The sequence below is a fragment of the Teleopsis dalmanni genome, chromosome 1 (assembly GCF_002237135.1).
Source record: "Teleopsis dalmanni isolate 2A chromosome 1, ASM223713v2, whole genome shotgun sequence".
In the NCBI taxonomy this organism is placed as follows: domain Eukaryota; kingdom Metazoa; phylum Arthropoda; class Insecta; order Diptera; family Diopsidae; genus Teleopsis; species Teleopsis dalmanni.
This window is the reverse complement of record NC_051846.1, coordinates 162305097-162330375: the sequence shown is the minus strand read 5'-3', so window position 1 is coordinate 162330375 and position 25279 is coordinate 162305097. Positions and strand designations below refer to the sequence as shown.

The window sequence follows — 25279 nt, the reverse complement described above, 5'->3', positions numbered from 1 at the left end:
AAAAAATTAATTAAGTTGATTTATATTGAATTATTCTTATTATATTATTTTGCAGTATTATTAAATTTTTTAAATTATTTAATTACTTAATATTTAGTTTTTTCTGTCAGAATATATTTTGCAACAAAGTTTATTTTAAATAAACCATTAAATTTGTTAATATTATATTTATAGTTGCATTAATATTATATTATATTATTTTATATTTTTAATTATTTTATATAAACATATGTAATTTGTTTAAAAGGTAATATTATTTGGATAACAAACTAATAAATTTACTATTGTTGAAAATATAAATTTCGCTTTAATAAATAATAAATTTGATTTTTAATTATAACAAACATTAAATTAAATTTCAGTTAAACTTTTAATAATATTTTTTATTGTTATTTGGTATTTATATTTTGGTATTACATATTTTATTAATTTTAATTTTATTGAACTATGTATTACGAATAAAGTTATTTTATGTATAGCGATATTTTGCAAAAAATATTAAATTTATCTTTATTAGGAATACAATTAATTTATTAAAACTTTTTAATAACTAATAAAATAAAATTTATTTTTTAAATTAGTTTGTTCGAATTTTGAAACCTCTGATGAGAATGTTAACTTCATGTTTTCATTTTTTAACAAATAGTTTATTAATTATTTATTTCTTTTTTTTTTAATTTTAATTTCTGATTCCAAACTAATTTCGTTTGAGCTTAGTTTATTTAAATTTGAATCTACCTTTACTGAGAATGTAAATTTTATGTTTTTAATAAATAAAAAATCAATTTCTGTTTAGAAATTGACTTTATTTAAATTTAAATCTACCTTGATTGGGAATAAAAGGTGCTTGTTTTAATTTTTTATTAAATAATAATATTAGTATTTTTTTCAGATTTGTTTAAATTTTAAATGTCTTCTTTTATTTCTTATAAATAATTTGAAAGAAATATTTTTTCATCTGAGTAATAATAAAATTAGGAAGGTGTTATATTTATTTTATTTAATAATTTATAAAATTTAATTTAGACGAAAAGTTAAACAAATTTTTATTATTGTAAATACATATTAAATGTTATAATTTTTTTAAAAAAAGTAAATAATTTTTCATTGCATATTTAATTATTTTTATATTTTAATAAATATTGTATATATTAGTTATAATAGAAATATATTTGCTGTTAGTTTAAATTAAAATATCTTTCATAATTTTCTGTAATTATTTATTATAATTTATTTTTCGGTATTATTTAAAAATAATTTTTTTTATTTATTATTAACAACACTTTAATACAGCAATTTAATATTCAAAAATCAAATTCGATTTTGATTTTATTTTTGTGTAGAATTTTGTGTAGAAATAGTTTTTTTTTAATTAAAAATGTTATATTTCTTTTAAATCCACATAATCCTTTATGCATTCACTTATAATTTTTAATTTAAAAAATCAATCCAACTATGCTTGAAAGAAAATTTATATTTTTCTTATGAAATCACATTTATTTCTTAAAAAATAAAAATTTTTCAAAATAATTACTTTTTTGTTAATTTTTAATAAAGTTTTGTTTTGAAAATTTTTTTAAGCCACCCGCACAAATAAACAATTTAAGCCAAGTAAAATAAGAATTGAAACAAGCGAATTAGCTTTCGCACACGTTAACGTCTGAAGTTCAACTGAAAAAATACGAAACACAATTTTCACGTTACGCCAATGGCTGATCCAGAAAATCTATTCGCGTTACGCTTGCTTACGTTTGAAATGCCTTTACAACGACACAACAGACAACAACAAACAGTAACAGACCGACCGGCATGCCTACAGTAGCAAACAATGGTATTTAACATGAAAAATGTTGCTTGCTTTGAAAATTACTGTTAAAAATGTTGCAAAGACTTTTCTTTGAATTACTGTTAAACAAAAAGCGGCAAATAGAAGCAGCAGTCTTTGTTAAATGTTGCCTTGTAAATACATTTCAATAACAAAAAAAATTAAAAATTCTGTTAATGTTGTGCATGTTGCAGCTGTGGTGGTACGGCTTAAGAAAAATTGAATTCAATGAGTTTGCTCATAATTATTTAGGCAACATGTTGCTAGAGAAATTGTGTGATTTATTTAGTTAAAGGAAATCTATAAGTAATTTTGTTGAAAAAATAAAAATTATTAGTTATAATTTAATAGTTATAATTTGACTTACAGTTCCTATTTAAAACCTCAAGATTGGCCAGTTTATAAGCATTTTTTATGTATATTGAAATATTTGAAAATATATATAGACTATACAGAGCGGAAGGAATATTAAAAATAGGAAATGGTTAGGTTCAGACTAGTTCAGGTTAGCATATAGATTTATTATAAAAGTCTAAAAATCAAAGTTTGATGGTTATTTCATTTATAAATATAAACATTATAAACTGCTTATCTTCACATAGGAGGCGAGGAAACAATATTGAATTTTGGCGATACTTAAACAGGAGTTGAAGTTTTGTCACCAATAAAAACAAAGAAATATACTCTAAAATGAATCAATTATAATAGCTATACATTATTATGATTTATTATTATTATTACAATGTGTTTATGTATTCTACTTTGAGTAAAGACACCGCTCTTAGTAAGAGCATAGGGCGCAAATAGCTATAGATTGATCCATACTTAATTTATATGTTAAATGAGGTTATTGTCATAAGTAGTACTTATTATTCATATTTAGAATAGATAGTATTTAAAAAAATGAAGTTAAAAAAATTTATTTTATATTTGTTTATTAAATATTATTATTATTTGTTGCACAAAAACAGTATTACTCAAACTATGCTCCTCAAAGCACTTGATAATTCACAGCATGATTCCTAGTGATTTAAATCAGAATTATTATTTATTAGATCCTATATATAACTGCAGGATAAAATTTAGTGGTCTTAGATGAATTTCCAATTTTAAAGGAGCTTCTAGACTATAAAAGTTTAGGAACATCTATACTAAATTATTCTGTTCGTTGAAGTCAACATATAATAAAATTTTGAAATGATTGTGTTTATTTAAAAATTAAATACAATTAATGAATAATATTTATTTTCGATATACAAGGTATTTAAAATTTCAACTATATGCCATATATATATGTACATAATAATTAATGAATAATATTTATTTTTGATGTACTAGGTATTTAAAATTTCAACTATATGCCAAAAAAAATATACTCAATTATTTAAAGGAGAAATTATTAGTAATTAATTGTAAAAAAAAATAATTTAAAGAATTTGCTGCCAAAAAAATTTTAAAACGTGCTAATAAATCTTAAAATTAAATAAAATATTTTTAAGATGTATTACAATTCGAAATAACAACTTAAATTTTTTTTTTAATTTTAGTACAATGTATCGTGAGTTTACAATAATTTATTTTTGTGTAAAAATTTCACTTTTGTGTTCAAAATCAGATAAAAATGTTAATGATCGTTAAAGTTTGCTTAATCAAAAGTGTTATACTATGTTCAGACACACCTTAATTTCGCAAAAATCTTAATTTCATCTTCATTTCAGTAAAATTAAGTTGTTTTTCCCATACAAAATTCAGTTATGAGGTTAGAACGATATTATGGAAAATGGTCTTAATTTTGTTGAAACGAAAGCTGAAATTAAGGAAAATTTCAATTGTAATTATACGGAAGATACTGTCTTTCATTAAAGAAATTGGACTTGGAAAAACACTCTAACCAGAGTAAGGGGCACAATAGATCTTTTAGGTCGCAATGCACAATTCCTTCTTTTTAATAATAATAATATGCGTAAGATAATTTTAAACAAAAGATAAAGTTGAGATAACGAAAAAATCACATTTTGTTTAAAATAAATGTCAGTGATAGCTGAGTTTAATAAAACCCGGATAATATTTTGAATGTTATGCAAATTTTTAAATTTGAATACAGAGAATGACCTGTAACTGTTATTAATTTAAAATAGAGAGAAAAATAATAATTCGCATACCTGAAATTCACTAAAGCTAATAAATAAAATATATAATAATAATAAAACTACTGAATGCCATCCTTCATGGTTAAAATAATCAATTTTCAAAAAATTCCAGATACAAATATTCCAGATTTTAATATATACAAATACCATTTGTATCTGGAATATATATTCCATATTAGTTGCATATTAGTAGATGAGGCGAAAATGGCCTCATGGGATTTTTATCACAATGATTTAAGTTCAATACAAATAAAGAGGTGCATGCTAAATTAATTAATTAATTTTTAATTACCTTTTTCTAACTAATTGATTATTTGTCTAATAAAGGATTCTACCTTAGAGTGACTATGGATATGCAATATATTTTTCCAATAAAAATTTTCAGTAAATAAATAACTATAAAGAAGTACAATAGATACATAAATTAAATAATCTTTAGCTATTGCTAAATATTTTTGTTTAATGGTCAGCTTCGGATACCAATATCATTTGTTTAATGGTCAACTTGCGGTTGGAATACCAATAACCCAAGAGTGTATCTCGGAGAGCAACGTATCTACTTTGGCAAGCGTGTCAGGTCTACAGGTACCTGAGGCGTCCCAGTACCTAGGTACCTATATGAGTAGAACATTGATGAGGTGTGTTTTCAAATAATAATATTTATTTTATTAGAATTTCATTTGAAAGAAGTAAGGAACTATCTAAAGGAACAAGGAACTGTCTAAAAGGAGTAATAAACGAAAGTTACAATTTTAAAAAATATTTATATATTTTAGTCAAATATTCAAATTAAGCATTTAAGTAATTATTATTAAATAAGACTGGCAGGAATAAGAGTTTCTGAAAGACAAGTTATTCTTCTATCCTTTTCTATTCTATCCTAGCATTAAAAAAAGTTCAAACTGAATTTTTTATTTTAGTTTATCTTCAAATAAATAAAAATATAGTGTATAAACAAATATGTATAATTTATCTATCGAGTGACTTGGATTAAATATTAAATTTTGAATACCGAAGTGTTAAAACGAATTTCTCATAATATAATAAACTATAAAAATTTCACGTACTATAAAATTATATAAATTTTCACATACGTTCGTTTCCATGGAACTTCATATAGGCACTTTGGGAATAAAGTAGACAATATTAGAAAAAATGGTGGTGATATCATAAACTCCATAAAAGTAAAAAAATAAAAGTTAAATTTAATATGAAAAAATTTAAAACTAATTTAGAATTTGTATGTGTAAGATTGGTTGGCAATATGGACTTTATTTATATTTTTGTGCTTAAGTACAGGATTAGCTATTGTGGTTTTAAAAATATATAATAATAAAATTTACAAGTGATTAAGAATTGAATTAAGTTCTTATTTCAATATATTATATGGACTTTGACATTAAGTATGCAATATATCATCTTCCAAATGTGTTTCAAGGTGCCAACAAGTACAAAACTGAAAATAATTCGTTATAACTCGCCTATAACTTTATAGATTTTATTCTCAAAGCGTCGAGTGTATTAGAACTCTTCACATACGAATACGTATCTTTTTTTAACATTTAAAAAAAAAGTGACATTGTGAGAAATCTCCTGATCTGATTGGCTAATTCACTTAGGTTAGCTTAGGTTAGGTTGGAGTGTTGGTCTTGGACACCAACAACCACTTCAGCACAAATAACGATGATTGTGTTAACGCGGATAAAAATGTTGCATATATGTCAGATCAAAAAGATAACCAAAAGAGATATAAGGTAATAAGTACTTTCTCCTCATTCAAATAAACTTCCTTCTCATGGAAGGATTTTAAATGGTCCCATAGATATCAAATTTTCTTTTGGTTTAAGATGGACACGGATACATAAGTCCAAATATATTAACTACCTCTTCTGCAGAGCCACTGTTAAGATCAAAATCATTAGATGCTAGAGCAATTCCAATTACATGTATTTCAAAGATGTCTTCCTCTATCAGCATTGATATATACTGTAGTGCGGAGCAAGTTCTGCTTTACTTAAAACAGCTGACTGGTGCTTTTCTTGTTCAAATTGTATATAGTAAGTCTTGAAGGCTGACAAGAATTTTCCTGTATCCATGTATTTAACTAAATATTTTTGTGTGATGGTCAGCTTAATATTTACGAGTATAAATCCGAATTTCTGGGAGTGAATATCAGAGAGTAGAGTGTCTGCTACGAAAATCTTATAGCCGTACAGTTACTAAAGATGTTCCTATATCCACATGCAAATAGGTCGGACATTAACAAACCGAAGCCAAATTATTGAAAGAAACTTAACATTCTCGAATTATTACCGATAAAGCTACTCTTTAGTGCTTTAGTGATTTCATTGATGCTTGTCAGTACAAGAAAGTATGATATTTCTACCAATTCATTCCATGATATTATTGTTCAGGGTAAATTTTGCTGTACCTTGAATAGGCAACACTTTTGCCCGAAAGACACTACCATCGTTTGGTAGTCGAAGCAAAATGAAAATGCTTAATTTTTTTGAGAATATATGTTACCATATATGTTGTCTAGCTTAGACCCGTTAGTGTTAACATCAGCCGGGTATGTAGAAATTATCTCATCTAAGAAGTTGTCGCCCTACTGGCTATGAGAGAGCCAAAGTCAAGTTCGAAATTTGGCTTAGCACATATGTACATAGTTAACAAAAATACAATATAGATTGACAGATACTAAGTCAAAATGATCGCTGTTGGATCTGGACCAGCGGGTGAGAACATTGAGTCTAGTTCTTACTAAATTAATTTAAATTAATTAAACTGTTCTTCTAACAAATGTTTAAACAGTAACCACTGAAGTAAAGCAAATATCGTTCTGTGGGGATGCAGCATAGAAACCCAGTAATTTGAAGGACCGCCAGTCTTCCAGTTTTGAAAATGTTACTATTAAAATTTGTTTTTTAATTTTAAGACGTAGGGTTCTTTATAAAGTAGAATACTACCCTATTTTCTATTAGTATTTTAAAAATCTACTTCATTTATTTTTTTCGTAAAATAATTTCCGACATATGGAGTTGCAGTTTTCCTTAACTGGCACTTCCGGTATGGTTACACATTTTGCGTTCCTTTTGGGATCATTTTGCTTGCTTACAAATTGTTTTTGTTGCTGTTGGAATTAAGTGGAACCATTATGAATAAATTTTAAACACAGTGGAAACATTGATTTTATATGCTAGGAAGAAAATTCGTTGTTTTTAAATGAAAGTTAAATGAAAGCATCAGTTTGTTTAGTATAAAGGGAACTTTGGTGGAGCTAAAGAGTGTATAATAAAATTTTAAATGAAATCGTGGGTACGATATAAATCGAAACAATTTTTAAACTATATTATCATTAAAGAATTGATAAATTTTGAATAAAAATTTAATTTTATAAAATTTATATTTTATATAAAATAATCATAAATTTTAAATAAAATTTTAATGTTTTTGGATTTCCAAATCCATTGAAATAATTTTATAGGTTCGCTTTATTTTTTTATTCTTCTTTTTAGTATTTATTTTTAGTTTAATGTTAACTAAAAAATATGCAGTTAATATAAATCTCAATCGAATCTCAGAATGGTTACAGGCACCTCAGGGAGGTATGCAGATCTGAGGTCAATTATTGCTTCGTCTGATGAAGTGATAAGCAATAATCCAGTCAAGGTGTAAAAAGGGGTTTTGTTAAACCCCTAACCTCGAGTTAAAAAAGAGTAAAAATACTCAAGTGCACTTGCTCGAATAGCTTCAACATAACAAATATTGTTAATATTAATATATTTATAAGTTCATATGCGTTCACGCTTTTCGTGGCAATTATACTTTTTGCTGTTTTTTATGAAAATATCCTTCAAAACTAATGGACTTTTTCTACGTCCAGGGGCTACTAGGCGGCTAAACACTGCTCACCATTCCCAACAGGGAGCATAGCAGCTGATATCTTTTTTGACAGTAGGTGAAAAAAGCTGATATCTTTCAGTTACAACAACAATAAAGTGTCTTCTGTTGTTTATATAATCTGTTGTTTATTAGGGCAGCTTATTTAAGTCTGATTATTAAGATTATTTAATTTGTCCTTTATTCGGACTGTAAAATGGTTTCATACGTTGTAGTAGTCAGTATCTACCTGACTCGTGAAGCTGGGTTCTATGCAGGTTTATCAAATAAACTGATTGATAATAATATAAACTAACGTATTGAACATAGATATTGTAAAACTTTTATGCCAAAAAAATAGAACTATAGTAAATATAATTTTATAAGAATATATAGGAATACATTAAGAAAAAAAGATTGTTTAGATGGTAAATTTTTAGGTAGTTTTTGATTTAATAATATATAATATGCCCATAACATGGGAATATAATCCCTGTAGTATTCTAAATATATACTTAATACTGCAAGAGTATTCAGGAAATACTCGAAACTCTCAAAGTATAGACTTATAATACCGAAGGAGATAAATTAAAGTACAGAATTTTTACTTGAAATATAATTTGGTTATTTTTGTATATGAAATATTTTAAACTCATAAGTAACAAACTGATATTTAAAAAATTTAAAAGTTTTTAAAATTTTAAATTGAATTTGGAGCTAACAGAGCACATGAGACTTAAAGACAAGCTACTTGAAAGCCAAAAACTCTAACGCCATTGCAATAGATTATTTATTTAAAGAAAAAAAGTCATTATAATTTTATATAATAAAGATTTAAAAATCAAAAAAATTAATTTCATTTTATTTTACTTCATTTTGCATTGACACCCCAACTTTGACCCCTAACATTATATTAAATCTCGTTGACAGCAAATAAACGCCCCCAGTAGCGGTGGAACACATTTCATATATTCAAGTGTATCATCTAATAACCCGAAAACAAGGATAACAAAAAATCCTTGTGCAACACAATACGCTGAGGAGTGATTTTAATCTGTTGCAAATTGTTTTTGCTGCCACGACTACAATTCGTTTTACAACCACAAATTTTGTGCATACTTTTTTATTGCAACCATGCGTAGCTGTGTTTATTATTTTCTGGTTACATTATGCGGCAGTGATTCGGGAGTTCCTTATATGGACGTGTGAAAATTTCATTAGGAAAATACTTTTCTAAATTTATGACTTCTACATGGAATGAAATAAGAGAAAGTTTTTCCATACACACAACGAACGAAACGAATTTGTGGTACTTAGAATTTTGCGGATTATATGGTAAAATATTTCATTTATTAAATTTATTTTCTGATTTTATAGATTAAAATTTGGGTCAAATTAAAAGAAAAAATATGAACACTTATATGAAAATATTTTATTTATTTTACTCAAAAGTTTTAATTAAAAGATTTATTTTGAAGATCAATAACTTTTAAATTAATTAATTTTATTTAAATATTTTTGTGTAGAGAGTTTTTTTATTTATTTATATTTTTTCAAGTGGCTTTTAACTAAAATCGAATAATATTTCCTAGACTATTGAGATATTATGTCAGAGCAGAATTATTCAAAAATATACAAAGTTATATTTTCACTTAATGATGTATTAATATTTTTAAATAGATTTTTTAGAATTTTTTTGTATTTTAAAAATATTAAAAAAAAATATTATACAACCTTGCATATAATTATTAATTACAAAAATAAAGAAGTTCAAGAAAATCTACTTATGCAAGTATTAAGTAAGTGCTACAATACATTACTTTTTATAGCCTAAGGGAAAAGTGAAGTATTTCCTTAGAAGTGCTCTCCTCAAAATTTGCATTAATCGTACTTGTAAAGCTTACGTTTGCATTCAAATAAATCTTCTTCTTATTAACTTTTTTGTTTAAAATTTGACAATAAATAAAAATCAGTTGAAGAAATATCTGGTAAACATAGTGAGTGTGGTTGCAACTGAAAGTAGTTTGCTGTTGCACTTGCTTAGGAATGAACTGGTGCTTTGTTGTGGTGAGACAATATAGTGTTTCTTGTTCTTAAATATCACAATCCAAATCTTATTAAAGTATCCTATAATACTGATCTATTATTGTTCTACCCAAATATTAGTATCCAACTTCTATATTTAAACTGACTATCAAATCAAATAAATTTTTCAGTTATAAATATGCAATAACTGAAAAGAAACCTGAACAGATAAAGAATTTTATCGGATTTCGAAACTTACTTAATCCAATTTAGAAATAAAGTGTACTATTCCATTGTGTTCACTAAAAACGAATCTACTCACCACTACGTTATCTGTACTGACTGGGCAATATATGTAAGAAAGTATATAATGAAACTAGCACTACTCCATAAAGACTTTTATCAGAGTCACGGCTCTAATAAAGAGGAAGAAGCTTTACTGCAAATTATATCTCAGTGTCCTTTTGTCATCGTTACAATATTTAGTATTTATAGAGCTTCTTTTCTTATCGATCTGACAAAATGGTTTTTCTTCAAATTTACGTATACAGTTGCGTTTATAGATTTGCAAGATTGTTTCAGTTGTATTTAGAAGAGGGAGTCGTGTATATTTTATTCGATGTTGTCTTTGCGCTTTCTACTTTTGCTTTATATCTGTTTTAGTGGTATCCAATTAAGTTGACATGTGAATCATCAATTTGCTCATGGTTTCACGATCCATTATTGAGACTTAAATGGGCTTTGGTTTGCAAGATTATCATTCCAATCCAACTCAATTTTTATACTCAGTATTTTAATAGAGTTGATGGGTATTATATAAGGTTTTTTTTAATTAAAAAATAATAATTCTTTTTGAACAATTTAATTTTTGAAATGTTTTAAAATCAAAGTATAAAAGTGAAAATGTGAAAGATATTAAAATTTATTCGACAGGCCGTCCTCATTAGTATAGTCAAATAAGGAAAAAAAATTTTGTTTTTAAAAACAATTTATTGACACTATTGAACAAAAGTTCAATAAAAAAGAAAGAAGAATAGTTGGAATCGATAATTCAAATAATTTTGTTCAAGTGAGGACGAAAAAGTTGTTGAACAACATAATAAATGGACAGAACCACAAATCGCTAATACAAATATATATACCAATTAATGTGGTTAAATAGTCAATTATTTATTTTATTTTTGTGTATTGAAAATCTACAAAATTTTTATACCTCAACTTTAAGAGAGATTTCACTAACATTGATTACAAATTGAATTTTTTATGTAAGATGTAAAATTTATTGCAATATAAAAATATTTCTCCTTTTCTGGAAAAAAATTAAGTAATTTTTATTTATTGCATATTTTTGAACGCCAAAATTCAAAAGCGACTTTTCATTTTAAAAAAATTGCATATTTTTAGGAGCAGACTTTTATTTTCAAAAATTTTCGTTAATTATATGGAATCGGTATTTAGTGAATTTTTATTGAATGATTAGAACAAAGGAAATAAAAATTTTCTTTGATTATTAATATATTAAATTTTTTACATTGTCGCCGTACAAAACTATAAAATTTTTAGATAAAAATTAATAAGTTGATAAAAGTATAAAAAATTCAGATAAATGGCATTATTATTTAAGTCAAAATAATTTTTTCAATTTCAAAATAATCTTGAGGCAGAACTTATGCATATAGAAAAAATTAATAAAATTCGAAAAATAATGATTAATTAAATTAATTATTATAATAAATAAATATACAAAAATTATATATAAAAGGCAAAATAAAAAACTCACCTCGACAATTTTCCTCATCGGTACGATCGACGCACTCGTAGGCGCCATTACATTTATAAGCATTCGGCAAACAGTGATTATCGCACATGAACTCGTTTTCAGTGCAAACTGAAAGCATTTGTAACGATTAATAATCAAAATAATTAAAAACGCCAATTGGGGATACGAATATGTATGGTTAGTCGATAGGTGAAACGTTAAACGATTACTTATGATAACAAATGTACATATGAAGTTTATGTTGTGATGGCTTTTTTTATACAAAATGCAGCAGGGAATATATTTACAAAATTTCGTTTTGTGAAGTTAGTGATCGAGTACCGAAAGTAATCGGTACCTAAATATATTATGTAATATAATATATACAGTTTTATACCGTTAGAAATTGGATATAATTGATTTAATATAGATATATTGAATAAATTTATCAGTGAATGTAGTTTAGTTTTGCAGTAGAACCGTTTATGCAACCGGTACTTAATATAAGTGAAATGGTTACTTTAGTGAGAAGGTTAAAATATTATATTAATAAAATTTACTAAATTAAAAGTAAAGAAAATAATATATTAAAAAATAAACATTTTAAAATATACTAAATAATTTATGTAATATAAGATTTAATTTTCATTATATAACGCCTTTCTTTATATTTATTTTGAAAAACTGTGGAAAACAAACACAAAATGTTTGATGATGAGAACACACAGATAAAGGAGGAAAGCACACAAATAGGAAAAACACACATTATTTAGAGCAATAGTAATGCTCAGTACAATAAATAATACCATTTGGACTTCCAGCATTGTCTTCAGTTCCACCAATACCTGCTTCTTCTGAACCTGGGCAATTATGTTCATCTTCACCATCGGGACAATCCTCTCTACCATCGCAACGGTGCTCATCGCAGATCTGTTTTCCACTATATGGGCACGTGAATGAAGCATCCCCACGGCAGCCATCTTCAGTGGGACGCGAATATAATGGATCAGTTTCAGTTGTTGGCCGGAACTGGTCCAGGTCATCGCCGGAACCGTCATCAATATCAATATGCGGAATGTAGTCAGGCTTTGAAGCTAATACAATTAAAAATTCATATTACAGAAAAAATGATTTCGATCAAAAATTTTTATAGACAAATTTCTGAAGCGATTTTTTTTCTACAATTGCAATTTGCAACACACAAAACACAAAAAACACAGATTCTGTAACGATGATAAACATGTAATGATAGTTTTCAATAAGCGATGAGGATTGACAGCACAAAGAGATATTTTGGATATAAACTTGGTATAGAAGAGTGTTTTAAAATAATTGTGAGCTGTTGGAAATTTAGGATAGAGATAGATATGTAAATATTGCGGATAAAAAAATGTTGAACAATGGTGTAAGGTATTGGAAATGTGGGAGAGACAGGAAGATATGCAAGAATTTTGTGTAGAAGAGTGTACTAAAATTGGTGTATAGTGTAGGAGCGAAGACGGGAGAGTATATTTCAAAAATTGTGAGAAGGAGATTGGTAAAAATTTTGTATAGAAGAGTATTCCAAAAATTGTATTGAAAATGTAGAAAATATGAAAAAATTTTTTATAGATGAATATTCCAAAAATGATGGATCGTATTGAAAGTATAAGAGTATATATGAAAAGTAGTATATGAAAATATACTAAGTGAGGTAAAGTATTTTGAAAGCAATGATATCATAAACTTTTCTTGTAAATTGTTACATTTTATGTATTTTTATACGATTATTAACAAAAATTATAACAAAATAATATATAAATACAAAAGCAACACACAATAAATATACACATAAAAAATCAAAAAAAAAAATAATTAATACAATTCTAACATACACAGTTAAAACATTGTTAGTTATTAATTATTTTTATTTGACTAAAAGATTTGTCTAAAAGATTTCAAGATTTATGTCTCTAATTACTTTAAAAATTCTAGGGATATATAATATGTTCTTAAGATACGAATAATTTTATTATATTAGATACAGCATACCAAAAACAACAAATTTTATTTATGGATTATATATTTTCAATGAAGAAACTTCCATGATAATCATTTTACTAATCATTTTATATCTTTTAGATAGAATGGTTATTAGTAAGATATGCACTTTCAAATAATTTTGCAAAAGACACAAAAACTATAATATGAATATATGGATAGAATAATATATATAGAGATATATGTATAATAAATAAAATGTATTAGCATTATTTTTTTCTTTTCAAGTACATCAAACGAACAATATCTATATATTTTCTTACAATTGCAATCAAAATTAATTTCAGCTTTTAATATGATATATGATAGTGTCGAGAGGTCACTAAAAACTACAGGTTTTAATGGATAAATGTCTTCAGAGGACTATAGGTACTAAAATACACATTCACAAAGTCAAGTAAGTTATAATTTTTGATAAAAGCAAGAAATATGTCTGCTGAATTAAGTTTTGGCACAAGATCGTCATTCTAACCTATCCTAAGAAAAGTATCTAATGCATTTAACGAGAAGATTTTAGTAACTTTTAATTGAAAATTGTGTTGGAAGTAAATTGGTAACTATTTTTTCAACTGTTATAAATGCTAACGTCAAGCTCTGAGATGGAATCATCAAGGCAGTCGTCAACCTGGAACGCCGGCTAAAGCTTGGAGAAGAACAATTGAAGAAGAACTAAGAGAAGCGAACTATTCCTGGAGTGACATATGCCTTGAATCAAATAACCTAATACGATATAAAAAGATGTTAAAGACCCTATGCTCCACTGGGAGATAAGGATAAAAGAGAGAGAGAGATAAATGCTAAATTTAGATTTCTGAATATTTGATTGTATATCCATGTGTATATAAAAATATATAAAATATTTATTTATAAAATTGATTGATTTTAATCAGTGTGCAATTTATTCCACTTTAACTTTCTTAATCCTTCTTCTTTTTTGAGAATATTGGTCAACTGCAACAATATCTCTTAAATATCATTATAAGCTTTGCCAAAGGTTCGATGTGGTTTTAAACCTACGAATTTTTCTTTATCCGGTAACACAATGGCCTAAGACAGAGAATGGTAATGAATTCGCTTCTTTCTAATCACAGGACATGATTGGTTAAGTTAGGTGAATGTTTTATTCTGTCGGTTATGAAAAATGGGGAGTTGAGGAGAATTAATTTGAAATCCACTTTATTCAAGACATCATATGAAACCACAAACAAAATGGAGAAGGATTGTTCCAATTGAAACTAAAAATGTGTTGTAGAATTCTTCCCTTTTTAAAAAAGAGTATTGTAACCATAGCAATATAAAATATAGGATGTAATTTACTTAAATAGTAAAGACAGTAATCTTTTCGAAATGCATATAAGTAATATGTTAATTAAATGTTAATTATTACAAATATGTTAGTATTAGTATATACTTTATATACGGTTATGAATTATACATCAAACATATACATTTATATTAATATTTATGTTAGTAATTTCAAATCCAAATAAGCAAACCCAAATCCAAATATGGACAAAGCGTTTTTGTTAACTACTGAGTGTTTAGTTTCTTTAGTACTAATTTGAGGACAGGACAAATTTTATCAATAATTTTACAAAATTAGTTGAAATTTCAATTCAAATATATTATTTTGTAAAAAAATCCATGAATTAAATTACTTGGTGGTTCTTGGTGATCATTTTCTTCAGGATAATTTGTCTGCTCATCAGTTTCAATTGGATCACCGCACATTGCTTCATCTTCATCACTCTCATCGTCACAATCAAAGTAATTATTGCAACGTTTGCGGCACTCAATATACTGACCATTGTTGCAAGTGAAATAGCCGTTGGGCTGTAGGTCACAATTGGTGCGTTCACGTGGCACATTATTCTCATCTTCACGTCCATAGATATTATCTCTATTTGGATCATAATTTTCATCAATATTTTTATTAACTTCATTTCCATTATCGTCATCTCTATTATTATCATTTGTATTATCATAATTGGTATCATCGCCATTGTTATTATCATAATTGTTATTATCATAATTTGTGTTATCGCCATTGTTATTATCATAATTGTTATTATCGCCATTGTTATTATCGCCATTGTTATTATCATAATTGTTATTATCGCCATTGTTATTATCATAATTTGTATTATCGCCATTGTTATTATCATAATTTGTATTATCGCCAGTGTTATTATCATAGTTTGTATTATCATCACGATTTGAATGATCATAATTTGTATTATCATCACCATTATCACGATTTGTATGATCATAATTTGTATTATCATAATTTGTATTATCGACATTGGAATTATCGACATGTGGCTCATAAACATCACCACCATAGGTACCGGAAACAGTTTCTTCCTCAGGTTGGGTATATGTTGGTTCCACTCCAAAATCGATGGGATCGAGTACGTCTAATGAGGTAAGGCAGTTTTGTGTATTTTAATTACAAAAAAAGTGTTTAACTTAAAATGTTTATGGGTTAATTGTTTATATGTGTACGATTATGTGTTTATATGTGTTCTATGGAAAATACTATTTTCCCGCCATAACCAATTGGAAATTTATGTGTGAAGTAGAGTATATAGAATTTTTATAAAACTCAAGTCCTACAGAAGTTTATAAAACTTTTGCTCTAATAAAATAGTTTATTCTTGTTTAAATATCTATAAATTATATATAATATTTATTTAAAATATTATAATTAATTTTAAAATTTTAGAAATGCATAACTGTATGTTAAAGTTTATTTGGAAAAGAAATATTTTTTTCATTTTTAATAAAATTATTTTAAACTAAACAAAAAAAACTCTAAAATAAAGAAAAGACTCCCAAAAAAAAGTGAAAAATTGAAATAGTCATTAAAAAGTCTTTTAAATCTCATCGAATCTATATTATAAAGTCAGCTATTATATATATATAAAAATACATATATAAGAATATATAAGAATAATAAGAGTGTATAAGATTTTAAGTATTTTTCACTATATAATAAATAATTTACACACAAAAATTTTAATAACAGTTTTATTAAGAATTTTTTTTCCGTTAAAACATTTGTTATATACATTATATTATAATTAACACGACTCTGTTATATATAACTAAAATTGGCAATTAGCCATTATTAAATACCCCACTAATTTCTGCTCTACAGCCTTCTAAATATTAAATAAAATCCACATATATTAATAATACTACTATTCTTTTAAACTAAATTATTAAATTTGTCTTTAGTACTTACCTTGGATATGTCTGAAGTAGTACTGATCATCGATTTCAGCACCCAAGTCACCTAAACGGAGATTTTCAACAATGTAATTGCGTAGAATGTCACCAAAATTATGGACTCTGCTAGGTATTTCCAATTGTACGACGACATGAATTTTGAATTTATCTTCTGTTGGACTGCAATAAAAATATATTAATTATATACACGATATAAACCATTTCTAATCTTTGATTTATTTTGGATATATGATCTAGATGTATATATATTAAAGCTATCATGTGTTTATTCTTTTGATGCGAATATGGACTTTCATGAAAATAATGTCTAAATTTTCACTAATATTTAGACAGTTATCAAAGATATTACAGCAGTCCGCATTTCATCGAAGATAGTACACGAATCTAGACAATTTATCAACGTACTAGGCAATAGCCTCAAGGTAAGAAGACCCTAGCTTCAGCTTCCTGGACATACTAATATAGCGAGGAACAAAGCGTTAAGGAGCTTACGAGACTTGATACCTCTTCGATGCAATCTGTTTCATTCAATCCTTCCTTCTACCAGCCGCAAATGATATTTTTGAAATAGATCATTTTTTGAGACAGGCCAATAGAAATTGAGTTAATATATACTTAGCAACATATGGTCTCTCTAGACCAGATAATGTAACACTTTGCACTAAGTCTATAGAAGTAAATTGTAGGTATTTTAAACAATATCGATCCTAACGGGATAGTAGGCTATAGCACGGCATGGTATCAGGCTGGGTCTGTCTTGTCAAATCATTCGTACGACTTGTCTACTAGCGCTTAAAGAGATGACACCGGCACACCTATTGTATATAAAGTTCCCAATCTAATTATGCACTCTTGAAACAATGCATTATTTTTTTTGTATCTATACCTAGGCTTATTCAGAAATAGGTCAAAGTTATCGATATTTTTAGCTTTGATATTAGCCAGATATATATAGTGCTTATTTAAAAGGATGATATGCTATTCGTTTATATAGAGAATTACTATTACTTTTGGGATTTCATTAAACTCAATATTCTGGTATTTTTTTAACTAAAAGAAGTAAAAGGGATTATTTGTTAATATTTTAATGGAAGACTCAAATATTTTTAGAAAGAAACTTTAACTGGGGTGTTATTTTTTTGTATCCCTTAATTCCTACCAAAATAAATCTAATATCTACACAACGATATATATTCTAAATTGTTGGAACTTACAATCAACTATAAATATATAGATAACATTACTCACACTACACCCAGTAAAGTGGCACGAATGCTGTCATCATCATCATCGGTGGTATAATTTCTTTGATATAAATCACGGAAGCCAGTTTCAATTTGACGATGTAATGTATTGAATTCTTGACTTCTGGGGCCATCGCGTAATACCTCTTGCCATGGTTCATGAATAGTAAACAATGTACGATCTTTAAATTAAATCAATATTAGTGAATTTATAAATTACTTTTATTCGTTTTTTTTACTTACAATATTCTTTACGTTCAATTTCATCTTCACCATCGTTTTCCTCGATGAAGGCACCCGAACCTTCTACATAATCATCACCCATAGAAGCGCGCTTTTTGTGGTTATTTTGTTTTGCGCCCAAATGCTTTCGTCTTGGCTGTGTTTCGCCTTTGTGTTCCCTGGGGTGCTTTTTGTGCTGGACTTGAACTTCATGATTTTGTTCCTTTTTAGTTCGTCGTTCTTCGTTACGTTTTCTGTGTTTTCTAGGTTTATTTTCATCATCTTTGCTACCAAAAATACGATTCAGTTCCCGACGCACTCGCTTTACGCCTTTCACCAACCAATTTTCGTTGGATTCTGCGAGCGCATCTTCTACCGGTTGGAGTTCGTCATCACGTAATGCTTGTTCGTCTAATTCGCGTATGCCGCGGTATTTTTGATTTAACGCCGGTGATTCATCGGATTGATCTATGTCGAATGTGTCGTCGAATGTTACGTCTGATTTAAGTTCCTGCGAATGAAAGAAATTCATAATTTTTAAATAATTATGTTGAACTCGATTTTTAAAGACAGTTATGATGAAAAAAACCATTTTCTTAGTAGAAACTTTTAAATATCCGTTTATCTATATATTTATATCTCTTAAATATATTATTTTAATAGAGAAGTTTTTTTCGAACAGCAGTGAATTGCAACAACAAAATTTTATTACATATTTCCTAAATAATTTAATTAAATAATTGTGTTTAATTGTAACATTTGAATAGTTTCAATCTTTAGTGTACATCATACATATTTTATAGATATATATAAGTAACGTATTTAGTACCAAATATCTCTTCTCAACTAGATTGTTGAAGTTAAAGTGTTTATTTCTTATTTTCCATTATACAATATAGCACCTTAGTTTATTTAAAACATGCTAGTTTACCGTTTCTATAAATTTGGAGTAAACATGTAGCAACAATTTAAAGGGCGATGAGTTGATCATGCCATTAAACAGTTTCTCCAAATTCATAGAAGCAGTTTACAATAACTAAAGAAGGCAGGGGCGGATTAATACGATTATGTTACTTATATTTATATTCCATATATAAATATATAGCGTTATTTAAGTGTGATTAGTCTTATACGTAATTATTTATTAAAGTTTTTTTAATGATGGTACTTATAAATCTCTTATTTTAATTTAATAACTATTATTTGTATAACTAACGATAACAGCTTTGATTTTAACAAGACTGTTGATATACCAGGTTATTCCATTATGCAAGGTTTTATTGTGATAAGTGAGTAACCAATACGTAGTTCTGTAAATTAATCAGTCTACAATTGGGATTTGATTAATTAATTAATCAATTAATTAATTAACAATTTATGGTTCTATGATTGTGCAATTTCATTTCTTTGAATTATTTCCTAAACAGATTCATTCAGATGGCCTGAGATATCAGACAACTTTGAAACCGACATTAAAGCTGCTTCATAATTGGATTTTCAGATTATGTTTCATTTTTTCAGCGGTATATATATAACAGAAATTATATTTAAACCTAAACGATATCCAAGTATTTGTTTAATAAAGATATTTTGGAAGCAATAATAACTTTTCAAAGCCCTTCATTTTAAGTTTAAAAATTAATTAATTAATTTATAAAAAATTAATTATAAAAATTAATTAATTTAATTAGTTGAAAAGTATACAAAATGTTATTTATTAACACAATTCTAACAGATAATATTCTGTGTAAATAAATTAATAAAAAAGCGAATATTAACATGAAGGTTAGTTTTAGCTTTACATCATTCTATTATATGTTAAATTTATGTTAATAACAGAAATCTGTTGCATTAACAAATTTAGATAGCATTGCTATGCAAAGTAACATTTACTATGTTAATTAGTAAGATTGGTAAAAGTGTCTAATTTAATTTAAATTAATTTATGATATAGTGAAATACTCGTTTTTATAAACTCTAAATAATTGTAAATAATAATTTAAAATTCTTAAAAGGTATTTCTTAAAATGTTACGTACATTTTTTTCGTAAATGTTATTTACAGAAAGCTTTTGCTTGCAAATAAGTGTACAGTCGGTATTAATATTACAGAAATTGGTTGGGATATTGGCTAAATTATGTGGTGAAATAAATAACATTACTTAAAAGGACGTGATTTAACATTTTACTGTTAAGAAATATTGGAAATTGCAGTCACATATGTACGCTTAATAGTCTTTTTAAGTTGCAAAACATAATGATTATTTGAAGAATAACATAGACATAAATGTTGATTTAACTTATCTATTTATTAATAATGTTACTAATCAGCCATCGTAGCTTTCAAATAACTGCTTAATAACTTTGCTTGTATATTTTTTATAATTATTAAATAAAACATAAATATCATAAAAAATTAATAATTTTAGTTTTTCATTTGCAAAGTAGACACAATTGACTACAATATAGCTATACGAATGATCCAAAATTTCATATATTTTTAACAGGACGACGGTGGTATGGCCTTTGAATCATTGTGCGAGTTTTCTCTTATGATTTTAATTTATTCAAATCGAAAACACAGACCACCTTTTAATGGAAAAGAGAATGCCAGGAACTTTTACATAAATGGCTTAAGCTTCCATTAACTTTGAAGTCAATTTTGGGGTCTTCTTAAAGGACTTTGTTTATGACTATTTGTGTCCTTGATAAATATAGTGTTAACAGGCTCTCAACAAACTATAGTGCTATACCGATGTCTCAACAACTAAAGTAGTAGCAATCTATTTAAATGGGTACGCTGTAAGTAATGATGATTATATTCTAGGCTGCTTTGTCTGGAAATCAAATAAATTAACTCGGTGATTTTAAGATCGAAGGTTGCTTAGGACTACAACCTGCATAAGTCAGACTCTTTCTTGGAGTAGACAGAAGCGATGAGTGTATATATATATATATATATGTATATATATATACAATGTATATATATATTGTAAATTTTTATTAAAGAACTACATCATACGGCATCTATTGGTTTCAGTCAAACGAAGCATATGATACGGAAATATCAAGGGATTACTCAACCTAACAAAAGAGAATATATATAAGGTCGTGGGTCATTCTACGGTTTACTGGCTATTTAGTAGATACGCTATAAGATTGGTGTTTCATCTTATAAATATTATAAAAGTTTTGGTGAAAAGTAAAATAAAGAAAAATTTAAATACCAAATTAGAAGAAGGGGCGATTGCTAACAAAATTATATCTTATAAATTTCTTCAAAATTGTGGCAAAGAGTTGAACAAAGAAAAATTTAAATACCTCACCAAGAGAAGAATTATTTTTTAAGAAAATTATATCTTATGGTGTGTTCCAAATGGAGCCTGAAATAATCAATTATTACTTCCTCCCATGTTTAGTGTAAAGTTTTCAAATTTTACAGTGTGAATCGTTCAAAAACCGCTGATTATATTGAAATTGTAAAAAATTCTGCTTTATTAAATTGAGATACTATACTATATATTGAGTCTTTTAATCATATAAGTACTGTCTTAAAATAAATTAAATTGTTTTATTTATAAATAGTCCTGTTTAATTGAAAGCCCACTTAATATTACTAAGCAATTTTGAACTTTCCAACTAATAAAAATGATGGAATTTCAAAAAACAATTAAAAATTAAAATAAAAGTTTATTTAATATATTTTTAGTTATTCAATGTGATTTAAAATTAATTTTCTTTCTATTATTTTACAATACAATAGTTTCAAAGCGAAATTGTTGTGTGTGACACCCGTGCTTATCTCTTTTCTATTTCTGTTAAATGAGTTTTCTGCTTAAAATAAAAATATTAAATCATCTGTAAAACTTGTTTAAACATTTCATATTTGTTTATATTTTTTTTTGTATTTTACATTTATATTTGCTTTAGTTTACATTTTTCTGCTAAACTTGCAGTTTTTTCTTTGCCAGATTATGACATCAACGGAAATTCTTTTCACGTGTTGTCAGTTATTCCCGTTTTATATAAATATACCTACTTATATATGCTTCTATATAAAAAATATAAAACCTAAACAATATATATATATAGTATAACACACTGTGTCACTAAGAACTCTTTTAGGAATTGGAGTTTTTTGCATTCAAATGTAGTATTCTTCCTGCGCCTTTGAGTTTGTATTTTTTTATTTTAGATTTTAGTTAAAGCAAAATTTAATTTCAAAAAAAAAAAGTATACCAAAAGTCGGTGTTATGAATGAGTATTTTAAATACAATATATTTTTATAAACATAAAAAAGTACCCCATCGATTTCCGTCATACGAAAAGTGCAACTTTAGCAAAAAAGAATAAAGTAAACAAAAAAATTAATTACTACAATAGTAACAACAAAAAAATCATTAATAATATGAAAGAATATTGTTTATTTATTCTATTTCAATATATAATGCTGATGTTTTACTACGATGTCAATAAAGTATCGAGACATTAGTTATTTTTATTCATTATCTAAACGGAGCGCTATAAACAAATTAAAAGACAAGTGAGGCACCAATTCCACGTATGTAAAGAGTGTTGCCAACTTATTCTGATTCCAACTATAACCTTAAGCAGACTTTTTAAATAAACCAATTCCCAGAACTGTCTTGAGAGTATATCTACTTTGTTAATATAGATATTGACAGATATTGACAGTATTTAGTAAAGAGAACAGTGTTGCCAACTTAGCGATAAAAAGAATTGCGAACATACTTTTAAGTAGAGTTTGTAAAGGATTGATTCCAGTACTTTCTTTACAAAATGTATTTAGTAAAGAGAACAGAGTTGCCAACTTTACAACATTAAATATTTTGAAAATCCCTGTAAGGGGGGTATTAATTAATCGATTTCTAGCACTTTCTTGACAGAATGTACCTATATAGAAAAGTGAACTTAGCGAATCTCGAAGAATCTCGAAAATTCTTTTAAGTTGGCTTTTTATTTAATCAATTACCAATACTTTCTTGACAGAATGTATATAGTAAAGAAAATAGAGTTGCTAACTTAAAGACAAAAAGAATTTTGACTCACAGGGGCTCTTAAATGATCGAAATTTAATACTTTCTTGACAGCATCTATATACAAAGTAAACGGATTTGCCAAATTAGAGACAAGAAGATCACGATAATCCTTTTAAGTGAGCTTTCTAATTAACCAGTTCCCACTACTTTCCTGACAGAGTGTATATAGTAAAGAGAACAGTGTTGCTAACTTAGCGATAAACAAAAATTTCAAAAAATTTTTTAAGGGTTTTTCCAGTACTTTCTTGAGAGAATGTATATTGTAAGCTGAACAGAGTTGTGAAGTAAGGAATAAAAAATAAAAAAATATTCCGACATTCAACTTAATCGGACTTTTTAAATAAACTAGTTTCCAGATCTTCTTGACAGAATGTATGCAAGAGAACAGAGTTATTAACTTAGTGACAAGAAGAATTTTGCCAATCCCTGTAATTAGCGTGCTTTTCATATGATTTATTCCCAGTAATTGCTTTAGAGAATATATATTTCTTATCCATTAAAAAATTTCCTCATTATCACCTTTTAACTAATTTCTTACAAAAATATTAGTAGTTCAATATTTTACTATATTTTAAGAAAGCACAAGAAAAACCTCTTATAGATATAATCATTTTAATCAAGAACACTAAAAAAAACATCATAAACCCATTTAGACGCTTATCAAATCTCACATTTGACCCACATTTGAAGCACAATTTTTCTATTTCTATTTCTGTATTTAAGCAGTCTTTTATGATAAGCAAAATGCACTTATCACTGCAATAGATACGAAATAACAACAAATAAGTACACACTTACAACAAGAAAACTAAATAAACAATAAACAAAAGATATGTGACACCGAATATAAAACAAACTTGGAGAAAATCTGCAATTAATTGAAAAAGAAAATACTAGAATATTTTTTTTAAATAAAAAAATATTAAATTTGATTCTAACGTGAATATAACAGAAGTGACTATTTTTACTTGAACAGTAACTGTAGTATTTAATAGAGAAGTTTTGAACAGTAGTGAGCTACAACAACAAAAATTATTTTAATTATTATTTGAATTAATTGAATTTTTGGCTGATGTCGCCAAATACCCATCATCAGTGGTCTTGGAAATAATTCTGCAAGTGTCAGAAATCGAACTCGTGCCCTGCCAAATTTGAAGCTCAGAGTCAGCGCTCCTTAACCAACTGATCCAAAACCGTACTTGACTTTTATGTGTGTTTATGTTGGAAGACGATTAACCAAACAGCTGTTTCGAGTGTTGTGAAATACCCATTATCACTGAATAATTTAATGAGACTGCAAGTACTCATTCCCTGCTAAATTTGAAGCTCAAAGTCAGTGTTCATAAGCCAAATGACTCAATGTCGTACTTCAATACACTATTCTCACTATTTTTTAAAAAAATATTTAATATTATTTATTCAAAACACATTAATTTATTAATATTGTTATATTAACATTTATTGACTAAATTTTCATCAATAATTAATAATTAATATTTGCGGCCTACAAATTGCAAGCAAAACGCTTTGACGCCCCAGTAAAACCCGAGTTCATTGACTCATTCATGAAAAGCAATTGTGAAACGAATGTGAAATAATAAATAATAATAAAAATTAATAACAATAAAAAGTAAAAGCAAATTCAATTTTTACAACTGTGTCAGAACGACTACCAAACCCCCAAACACCAGAACCCTTCGCACAACCCCAAGTACTTCAAGATTCCCACTTCAACTATTGAAAGAGAGAAAAAAAATTATCAGAAACTTGAAGAATTTTCATGGAACAAAAAAAAAAAAAGAAATTGAATTTGCGGTGATA

At 26.7% G+C, this 25279-nt stretch overlaps 1 protein-coding gene across 1 annotated transcript in view; it reads right to left on the bottom strand.

Annotated features, from left to right (window-relative positions):
• The window catches only part of LOC119666603 (basement membrane-specific heparan sulfate proteoglycan core protein), a 244857-nt gene that overhangs the window by 140084 nt on the left and 79494 nt on the right, over positions 1-25279 (bottom strand). Inside the window, exons 3-8 of the mRNA XM_038075883.1 lie at positions 18421-18910; positions 18182-18359; positions 16929-17092; positions 15340-16098; positions 12448-12735; positions 11663-11770 (exon numbers count right to left, since the gene is read on the bottom strand). Of these exons, the coding sequence (XP_037931811.1) occupies positions 11663-11770; positions 12448-12735; positions 15340-16098; positions 16929-17092; positions 18182-18359; positions 18421-18910 (1987 nt within the window). The remainder of the gene's footprint in view (positions 1-11662; positions 11771-12447; positions 12736-15339; positions 16099-16928; positions 17093-18181; positions 18360-18420; positions 18911-25279) is intronic.